Source organism: Tetrao urogallus, assembly GCF_951394365.1.
Source record: "Tetrao urogallus genome assembly, chromosome: 1".
NCBI lineage: Eukaryota > Metazoa > Chordata > Aves > Galliformes > Phasianidae > Tetrao > Tetrao urogallus.
Genome location: NC_136813.1, coordinates 63,509,133 through 63,519,816, shown reverse-complemented (window position 1 = coordinate 63,519,816; position 10,684 = coordinate 63,509,133). Strand labels below are relative to the sequence as shown.

General features: G+C 44.5%; 1 protein-coding gene across 1 annotated transcript in view; it reads left to right on the top strand.

Annotated features, from left to right (window-relative positions):
- Positions 1 to 3,344: 3,344 nt before the first annotated feature.
- The window catches only part of TMEM131 (transmembrane protein 131), a gene marked incomplete at both ends in the record, with an annotated part of 91,426 nt that continues 84,086 nt past the window's right edge, over positions 3,345 to 10,684 (top strand). The window contains one exon of the mRNA XM_079545524.1: positions 3,345 to 3,465. Coding sequence (XP_079401650.1) covers positions 3,345 to 3,465 — 121 coding nt within the window. The remainder of the gene's footprint in view (positions 3,466 to 10,684) is intronic.

Below are 10,684 nucleotides of genomic sequence, written 5' to 3'. Positions count from 1 at the left end.
ACAGGCAGTTCGAACATCTGATTATCACTGTAGGATTCTGATAGATAACCTCTTATGAATACCAGCAGCCATCGAGGTTCTGGCTTCTGACTGACTGCTCCACCACTCTCCCAGAGCCTCCTGACTCAATTGTAAAGATGGCAGGACAGAAACTGCACATCCATATTTTATCAGTTCTGGTTCTTTGCCCAAAAAAAGAGTTTAGAGTCTCAATGAAGGCAGCTTCCATGACAGTCGGAAGCTGACCTTTGGGTGTTCAGAGGAGAAATATTTTGAACTACTATCTGACTAGTCAGTTGCTGAACGTCATTGTCTCAGAATTCACACTGTTTATTTACAGAAGTACATTTCAAAAATAATAATATTTTATATTCCATAATATTTTATTATGTTAGGTTTTTAGTAGGAGACTTGCATTAAAAAACAAAACAAAACACAAAACTGTCCAATAAGCTCATATAATACTGTGATATCCAAATGTTTGTATTTGTATGCCCAACACACATCAACCACGCAGCTTGGAGAGCCTCAAACTTGTACAAAATAATATAAACCAGATTAGCTCAGAAATAAATTAACAGAATGTCTTTTGCTTTATCATTTACAGACATTGAACCATATTGTATTGTTTTTTTTCCACACAGAACTCTTGACTGAAAACAGTAGGAGTTCTGGATAAAGATGAAAGGAAGAATATGCACTGTGAGCTATTTGTTTTCTAAATATTTAATAATATCTTTTGAGAAAGACATTCTCTGTATAGAACAATTAAAACTGGCTGTATTTTTATGCTCTAAGATTTAAGATTCATACATACTATAATGGTAGGACTCACAGTTGTTCTCCTATTTACTTCACAGACCCTCTATTTTTTCTTTTTTTAATAACACAGTTGTTATTTCCATTTTTAAATGGAGGCAGATTTTACCATCCTTACATCTTAGTTTCATTAGAATTCCCATTCATTTTAGAGCTGGAATGCGCTGCAGCATAAATTAGAATGAGAAAGTCTGTCTGCTCGGTTGTGCAATGTTGGGTTTAAAATAGAATTGGAAAAAGCTGACTTATTTTCCCAGAAAAGTAATGTGTATACAGTAGAAGCCTTGTTAATAAAGTAAAATCAGGATTACGCCCTGACTGTTGTTTGCCTTTCTAAGTTCTTAATTTGATTGCGTTCTTTGATTCACGTACCTGTTCCCCACAGAAGTCCACATGTGGCTCCTGCTCACAGCACTGATCTGGCTTCATATTTACTGTGGTTTGAGTGCTTCTGAGAAATGTTAAGAGGGACTCATGAGTTTTCAAGTCACTCATTCACATATGTGCTGCTTCAATGCAGCGGTTAAAAGAAAATGCAGTGTGAGAGATTAGTATTTACACTTAGGCCTTTAATTCAAATCAATGTCTTCTGGAAACGACCACTGTTAGTGGTGAAAAGGTTTGATCCTACACTACTGATTTTCCATTTATCTCCTCAAAAATAGACTTACCTGATGCTATGGCCATAGTTCAAGAAAACACCAATATACGTAATTTCAACGTGCCTTTGGTGTGTTCAGACAATAAAGAACAGCCTATACAACAACTGTGTAAGAACCATAATAAATGTAACTATTTTTATTTAGTCTATGCATCAGTCAGTCCCTTTGAGACTCTGGATCTACCATTCTATCCAAACCTATTATGTTGCTACGGCAGCTAAAACAGGACCTCATCATTAAGAACTTTGAACCCAATCTAAGATGTTGATCTTGTAGGGAAGTGAATTATGAAGAACACGGGTGCATGCCACACCCCTGGAGTCATGGCTCCTGCCATCACTGCTGCAAAGCACCCAATATTGCCTCCATTTGATGGACAAGCATCCTTGCATATGTAACAACACACGATCTCTCCAATTACACATTTGCTTCCCTCATTTCACAGATCCAAAGACCACAGATGTTGTTAAAATGGATAGTGGTAAGTTCCATTCTTCCTCAGCAGATGGATGTCATTGTATTCTCACACTGACCCTCATGCTCCACCTCAGGGCGTGGTGCAGATAGGTTTGGGTTTGGAGGGATGCCCAAAGGTTATCCAGCTGGGGGCAGGAACACCTCCCATAGACCGGGCTGTCTGGGGCCCCATCCAAGTACCATGTTCAGTCCTGGGCCCCTAGCTACGTGAAAGATATCGAGGTCCTGAAGTGCATGCAAAGAAGGGCAATAAAGCTGTGAAGGATCTGGAGCGCAAATCTCATGGTGAGCAGCTGAGGGAACTGGGATTGTTCAATCCAGAAGAGGCTCAGGGGAGACCTTATTGCTCTCTACAATGACCTGAAAGGAGGTTGTAGTGAGGTAGGGCTCAGTCTCTTCTGCCAGGTCACAGCAACTGAATGAGACATTTAACATGTTAAGTTGTGCCAGGAGGGGTTCAGGTTGGATCTTAGGAAGAATTTCTTCCCGGGAGAGGTGATGCAGTGGCACAGGCTGCCCAGGCAGGTGGTGCAGTCACCGTCCCTGGAGGTGTTCCAGAACCACGTGGATGTGGCACTGAGGGATGCAGTCAGTGGGCATGGTGGGGGTGCTGGTCAGGCTAAATAATCTGAAAGGTTTTTTCCAACCTTAACGGCTCAACTAACGTTGTTACCAATGCCTGCACTGTGTGACATAGCACAGGGAGCACTGCCTACATCCCAGCCCAGCAGCCTCCAGGATCCACCATCAGCTGGAGGACGGATGGATGCGGATGCAAGGGACACCTCGTGGGCAAAGGCGTTCGGGGCGGCTGTCGCCCGCGGGCAGCCACCGGCCCGGCCCTACCCCACCCCCCGCGGCACTAGCGAGCCCGCAAAGCGCCGCAAGAAACGGCACGACTGCAGCCCTCCTGCCGCCATTTTGAGAGCGGGCAGGAAAAAACCCTCGGTGCGGTCTGCGGGGAAACAATGAGAGCAGCCCCTGAGGCTTCAGAGGGAGGGAATAGCGATGAAGAAACGAGATTACCAACACTGCGGACAGCTAGAGCTTGCACAAAACACAGAGTCACAGCAAAAATAACAACAGTAAGGAAAAATTAAAAAAAAAAAAAAAAAAATCACACACGAAAAATAAAACCAAGCGCGGCTCGCAACCCCTCAGCAAAGGAAGAGGCGTGTTGCCCACACTTAAAATGGCGCCGCCCTCCTCCCCTCATTGGCCCCGCCCCTCGGGGGGGTGGCGGGGCGCGTGCATGCGCGTGCCCACGCTGCGCTTGCCCCGCCTCCCGCCCCGCCTCTCTGCGCCCCTCCCATCCCCGAGCTCCTCCGCGCGCGCGCCGGGGCCCGGCCGGAGACGCGGCGGACCCGCACCGGCTGCGGCAGCGCGATGACGGCGCGGCGGGAGGCGGCGGCCGGCTCCCCCTTCCCTCAATGCGGCGGCTGGGGGGCAGCCGCGCTGCGCCTCACCCTGGCGGTGCTCCTGCACTCGGTCCGGGCCGAGAAGGAAGGTGAGTCCTTCGTTTCCCGTCTTTTCTCATCGCCGCGTCCTTCTCCTCCTCCGGCCGCGGCGGTTGCGGCTGTTAGCCGTGGGGCGACTGAAGGAGCCCCCGGGGCCTCGCTCCGCACTCTGTGCATGTGGGGAGGGGCAGAGCCGGGGGGGTCGGCGTCGCTGACAGCTTCGGGGATGGGGCCGGGGCCGCGCTTTAAAGAGAGAGAGGAGGGGAAAAGCAAACAGAACACAACAAAAAAAAAAGCGTCGAGCTGGCTGCCCCGCGGCCGGCTTCCGGCGCGGCGCCGGCCCGAGGCAAACGGGCGGCCAGAACTTGGTCGAAAGTCAAACGGGGACAGGCGGAGGAACCCCGGGGGTCGCCGTCTGGGTGCGGTGTGTCCGCGCCGTGCTGCGGGGAGGGGAAGAGCGGAGCCCCGAGCGGAACGCCGCGGCGTTGCTGAGGGTGGCTGCTTCCTGCGCTGCCGAGGTGCGGGCTCACGGAGCGCTTTGAAGCGTGGCTGTGCGGCGGGGGAGCGCGGGGCGCTGGCGGGTGGGAGGCGCGGGGCGGCTTTCCGAGCGCGGTGCTGCACTGCGGGGGGTGTGGGGAGAGTGAGAGGTGACGCGGGGGGACGGAGAGAGCGAAGTGGAGTTGGGATAAAGGAAAGGAAGGGCATGGAGCTCAGCAAGGAGATAGAGAGCGTGTCTCCATAGCAGAACTGAGGGAAGAACCGGGTTGTTAGGATGCGCGTGTCACGATAAAGGTCAGTAAGCCTTCTTTTTCCTTCTTGTGTAGTACTCGATTTGAGTGATTGCTTACCGAATTGTTGTTACAAATACGTTGGTGTCAGCATTACGGTGATAATAAAAACAGCGAATTCTGAGTCGCAGAGGCTCTTGTTCATTTGGCTGTTTTCTGAGAATTCACCGTTTAGAAAGCAGTGTGAAGAAGGTTCGGCGTTTTTAGAGCGATGGGAACATGTAAGTGTGTCTGTCTGTCTCAAGGCGCTGGAATCATTCAAATACTTCAGAACTATCTATTTTTAACTCTGACTTTGATTGCATTCCTTCACATGTATGAGTATACAAGATTTGTCAGTGATGCCATACATTGATGTGATGGGACTGATGCCCTGGAAGTTGTGACAGCTTAGGCTATGGTGTGGCTTTGTTGATTTGTAGAGGAGCTGCTGCTTTTTCTCTACAGCCTCCCTTGGCATTCCTGGGTAAACAAAGGCAGTGCTAGATTCAGAGTTCGGATGGTTGTGGTTGAAATCTGTTGAGAAAGTAGAAGAATTTGCACTGATTTCCATCTGTTAATACAGTCTATTATTTAAAATGTAGACTCTTTTAGTAGTATGCTTAAATTTACTAATAAATCATGGACTGGTGTTTTGTTTTGTTTGTTTTTTTGTTTGTTTTTTTTTTTTTCTCCAAATAATCTTTCATGGATTTCTTAGAATTCCTTGATGGCCTACATTTGTGGGCCACTGTTGAAAACTTGTCTTGAATGTTTTCTTCAGTGCAACGTGTGTGTGTAACTCCAGAAGGAAGGGGAAAATGGAAATAGTCCAGTGGATTTTTAAAGCAGGACTTTTCAGGTAGTGGCTTGTGAGATCCAGTCCCCGCTGATCTTAACCAAGTGCCATTCTGCAAGGTGCAGTAATTGAGCATGGAAGAGGAAGGACCAGTCTGTACAGTGGGTAGGAGCTTGAAAGGAAATGGTAGTTCATGAGAAGGAAAGGGAGAGAAGGGTGTTTCACCCTTTGTTCAGCACTTTTCTTACGAGGTTGTGAACAAGTAAACCATAGGAAGACACAGTTTAAAAAAAGAAAAAGGGGGGGGGGGGGGAGGTTGGTTGAACCTAGCCAAAAACAGGAAGTAAAAAAATAGGAATATCAGTCCCTCAGATGTGGACATACGTGTTTCACTAGAGCTGCAGGAAGGAAGTTGTGGAGAGGAGGTAGAAGTGAGGCTGTGAATTGCTCCTGTCCTATTTCTGCTGTGCTCAGGTGAGGGTGACTGTATGAAGACACTCGGTGCATGCAGTACAAATTCTGGAAAAGGTGCTGCAGAAGAAAAAGAAATAGGGGTGGGTGCCCAGATGGGTGACAGAAATGAGAGAAGAACAAATCAGAATATCACAAAAGAGAAAAATGAAAATGGAGAACGCTTTTCCTCCTATCTTGCATGTCTGTGAGGCAAAGTGTGGGGAAAGATGGAGCCAATGCACAGCAGTGTAATGCTTGTTTCATGTGTCTCAAGCAGGAGCAGCAAGATGCTCTTCATGCAGTTGTCACAAGTGAGAAGAATCATGATGCTGATGGATCTCAGATTGACGTGACTGCTTCTGGTCCCCAGTCTTAGTTAAGGAGTTTGTAGAAAATAAACAGCTTTGCCATTTGTCTAAGAATGAAAAGCAAAACTCAAATCCTTTGTGTATACAGACTGTAAATCAAACTCATGGGGGAGAAAGTGATATTCCTCTATGTGCTCTCTGTGCTAGAGAAGTACCATGTTAGAGGTACGTGCGAAAAATGTGAGAGCAGAGCAAACTGTATGTAGGCTGGCCAGAAAGCTCAAACATCAATTTCAGATTAAACAGTGACGTGCTATTTCTTATTTCTTAGTCTAGCTGGGCCCTTAGTGCCTGTATATGAATGAGTAAGACTGAGTAGAAAGTTAAAGTTGTTTTGTTTGTTTTTGTCATTTGGGAAATCTGTGAACCCATAGCAAAAGAATGACAAGAAGAAAATTGCGCATTTGGTTTCAAAGAGGCTCCTGCTATTTGGGAGGAGCAAAAATATAATGTAAGAGTTTCTTTTGCAAGTATGTTTTCAGGCTTTTTGTAGAACACTCTTCCTTTCCTAGTATAATTACCACATTCTGTGTTGCCACATGGTTTGAGGACAACTTTCAGTTTTTATTTGAGTGTGCAGTTTTTGTTGTCTTGGTGGAGCGGAGTGCACGGTATCCTTCTCAAGTTGGAGGAAGCCATAATAGTACTATAAACCCTGTAGTCAGGATTATGTTTTGAAGACAGATGCTTTCTATGAGTGTGCTGTTGAGCCTGAGGATTCTCTTGTGTTTGTTTCTTTGTTCCTATTCCATTTGTAACTTCCTAAAAATTATTTATCTTACACTACAGCAACTTTAAAAAATTGTGCTGCTTTTTATTTGGTCAGCTGGCTGAAGGCCTGCTGACACTATTTGTATAGCTTTTATCTATTCACCTTTCAAAATCAGTACAGGTAGAGAGCCCGAGAGAGCCTGAATGTCTTTGCGAGTCCTGGGAGCTCTCTGCAACCTCAAAGGAGGTCGTAGTGAGGTGGAGGCCAGCCTCTTTTCCTGGGTAAATAGTGGTAGACAAAGAGGTGGTGGCCTGAAGTTAGGCAAGGGGACGTTCAGGTGGACTATTAGGACAAATTTTGTCTCATAAAGAGCAGTGATGCAGTGGCACAGGCTGCCCAGGGAGGTGGTGCAGTCACCGTCCCTGGAGGTGTTCCAGAACCGTGACTAGATTTAATCTCTAGGTGTAATTTTTAAAATTTATATCTTAGTGTGGAATCTGGGAGAAAATTCAGTTTTAACATTCAAGATTTGATGTTATAAATGATAAATTTTTATTTTTTTAACCAAAGCTTGACATATTCTCTACTAACGTCCTAGAAACTAAGATAACTACTGAGTGTAAGTAGTGTAAATGGTAGCTGACATAGTAATGAAAGATCTGAAGGGAGACTTTAAAACAGTGCACTTGGTTGCTGAGCTTTTTGTTCTGGTTTTGTCATTGTCTTATCTCAGACAAGTAGCTTTTTCTTTTGCTAACATCTAAAATGGCAACCAAGGATACTTCATGTGAGTAAAACTAAGCTAATGCTGGAAGTTGATGTGGGAGAAACCTTACAATCTTAAATGCTTACAATTAGGTAACAAACTCTTCCCATACACTGCTTGTTTCTCATATCCTACTGTCAGAATTAATATAAGCTTATAGCCGCTGATGTTAATACTCATGTTTTGACCCTCGCACAAATCAAAATGTGATCCAGAAAGAATGACCTCAGTCAGGCTGTGAACACACAGTTTGTAATAGATGGAGTAGTAGCATGTTAAGCATGGGGAAAGCACAGTGAGGATAAAAATTGACCATACTGTCTCACTGTGTTTTTGAAACTCTAAGTATAGGAGAGTTACTCGGATTTTTTTTGCTTTCTTGAATGATAAATATTAACCACATGCTTGGATTGAAAGATCTCATGCTCATTTGCAGAATCTTTGGGCTAAATTAAATGTAAGCAAGCATTGTCATTCAATGAACAGGAAGCTGAGACCTCATGTCCTCCATGGCTTTGTGTTATCTTGAAATAATTGTTTTTCTTCCTCTGCGTCTCTTTATCCTTTACAGGTGTCCAGTTTTATTGCTTGCGTGAGGCAGGCTGAGGTGTCCTTGCCTGTGGAGATGGTTCAACTCCTGATAGAAATTACTGTTATTTGTATGGTACCCAGCATGATGAAGCCCCTCCAGACTTTGTAGCAGTCCATAGGCATTGATGAAGAAGTCCGTAGGCGTTGATTAGCTTAACGCTTTTGTAGTGATTTTTGTGTTTGATTGCCAGCATTGAAATACAAGTTACTTTGAGTCATTTGTAAACACTTCTGCATTCTAAAATTGCAACTGTTTGCAATTAAGCATGCACATTTTCTGTATATCACTTTATATCAAAACCTAGCCAGTTTTGTTCTCCTTCAAGCTATGTGTACTGTGACTCTGTGTGTGATCTAAGTTTACAAGGCTAAGGAGGGAAGATTTAGGCTGGATGTTGGGGAAGTTCTTTACAGAGAGAGTGGTGAGATGCTGGAACAGGCAGCTTAGGGGGATTGTGGATGCCCCGTCCCTGGAGGTGTTGAAGGCCAGGTTGGATGAGGCCTGGGCAGCCTGGTTTAGTATTGAATGGGGAGGTTGGTGGCCCTGCATGTGGCAGGGAGTTGGAGATTGAGGTCCCTTCCAATCTGGGCCATTCTGTGATTCTGTAAAGAATCTTTCAAACTGTACACTTGGGAAATCTGCTGGGATTTGCTGGTAAATCACCATTCAGTAAATGGTGGCTGTTGCGGTTCATGCATAACCGGCAGTAAAAGTTCTGTGACTGAAACACAGCCTAGAACCAGTTTGGTTTGTTCCTGTGTTTGTGAGCTTGGCAAGAATAAAAGGCAATGGAAATGCTTTATTTCTCCTGCTAGTGACTGCTATCCAGCGTGGTGCCTCTGGCTGCTGCACATAGGAGCCTCCCTGTTTGTAGCACAACATGCAAGAGGGTCTCTTTCCCCCACCGTTTAAAAGACAGCTTTGGAAGTAAACCTGCATTCTTCATGATAATAACTGTGGGTAATTTTCATGGTAATAAGTGTGGGACTACAATGCCTCAAACAGCCCGTTCTCACTGGGCCTGCTTCAAGCAGGAGGTTGGGCTTGATGGCCTCTGGAGTCACATCCAGCCTGCCTAGGACTGTGACTCCAGAAGGAGAGCATGCTGCATACCTGTTGCAGAAACAACTGATGCCATTCATTTGTGGTAGTCACCGAATTTTAGCTTAAACTACAACTATTTTAGAAATAATTGATAAAAATATAAATGTTAAAATACTACCATTTTTCATGACTGATACCAAGATGCAATTTTTCTTTCATTGGGAGCGTGCCATTGAAATGGCCCTTATCTTTGTGATCGTTTGGCATTAGGGATCTGGTACGTTAATTTGGAAACAGGAGCACAAGTCAGCTTAGTTTGCTTTCTCCTGGAGTTTGCTTATCTCATATGGAGGAATAGTTCAGATATGGAGGCAGCAGTTCTTGCTACAAAATTCATGTTTTCCTTTTTGTCAACTTTGTAACTAAAATGGGAGCGCTCGATTAGGGAAACCAAAGGGATGGGTGAACTGGCTTGGATAGCTTGGACTTCAGCATATTAAATGAAGTAATTTTGGAGCTGTTCCTCCAGCATTGGATGTCATGGGAAAATCACAAAGAGTTGAAGGATTACAATCTAATATTTTCTGAAAATTAATTCTTTTTCTGCTTTTTTTTCCTTTTTTTTTCTTTTTTCTTTTTTTACTTCTTCAAGAGTTTCCTGCTAATTTACACGTCTGTCTTCTAGTTAGGATTACCATAGAGGCATTCTTAATATCTTTTTGCCTGGAATGTGTAAGGTAGAGACTCGTCAGGGAGCAACTTGTGTTTTATGGTAAACACTGAACTGGTTTTAAGGATCCCCGCATGAAGTGGGAAGTAGAGGAAATGAAACTATGTAACTGTTCCTTCTGTCTAGCTGTATGAAGTTACAAATTGAATATATAGATCTGTTGGACTGTACATATTTGGTGTAATAGAATGTGGATGGGCTTTTAAAAGGTTGTTCAATCTGACAAACCAAGCCCCTACCTTCATTTTGATATACTTTTAAGTCATTTAAATTTAAGTCATTTAAGTCAGGAAGTACAGCTAACAGTGATGCTACACAGAATAAGTCATTTTTTTGAGCGAGTGAGGATGGGGGCAAAGTTGTAGCCAAGCATGATTTTTATGTATACATTTGGCAAATAAACAAACAACTCATTGGATAAAGAACTCACATAGTTGTGGTCAGCAGTTCAGTGTCCAGATGGAGATAAGTTACAAATGGTGTTCCTGAGGGATTGGTATTGGGGCTGGTATTATATCACGTCTTTTATGCTGAAATGGGCAATGGGATTGAATGAACCTTGGTGTGATACCAAGCTGAGTGGTGCAGTTGACATGCTGAAGGGAAGGGTTGCCATTCAGAGGGACCTTGACAGGTGTGAGAGGTGGGCCCATGCAAACCTCATAATGCTCAACAAGTGCAGGAGAGTAGGTTTAGACTAGATATTAGTAAGAACTTCTTCATCAGGAGAGTAGTGAGGCCGTGGAACAGGTTGGACAAAGAATGTAGGTGCCCCATCCTTAGAGGTGCTCAAGACCAGGTTGGATGGGGCCTGGACAATCTTGTCGACATCAGAAGGGTTGGGATTAGGTGTTCATTAAGGTCCCTTCCAGCCCAACCCATTCTGTGGTTTTATGATTTAAATAATTTCAAACACTTCTGCTTAAGTTCCTCATGTGTTCACTATTCATCAGCTTTTTGTTTTACATCCATAGAATGGATCCTTGCTGAGGAGGGTGGTGAAGGAAAAAAAAAAAAAAAAAAAAAAAGCTGAGAAAA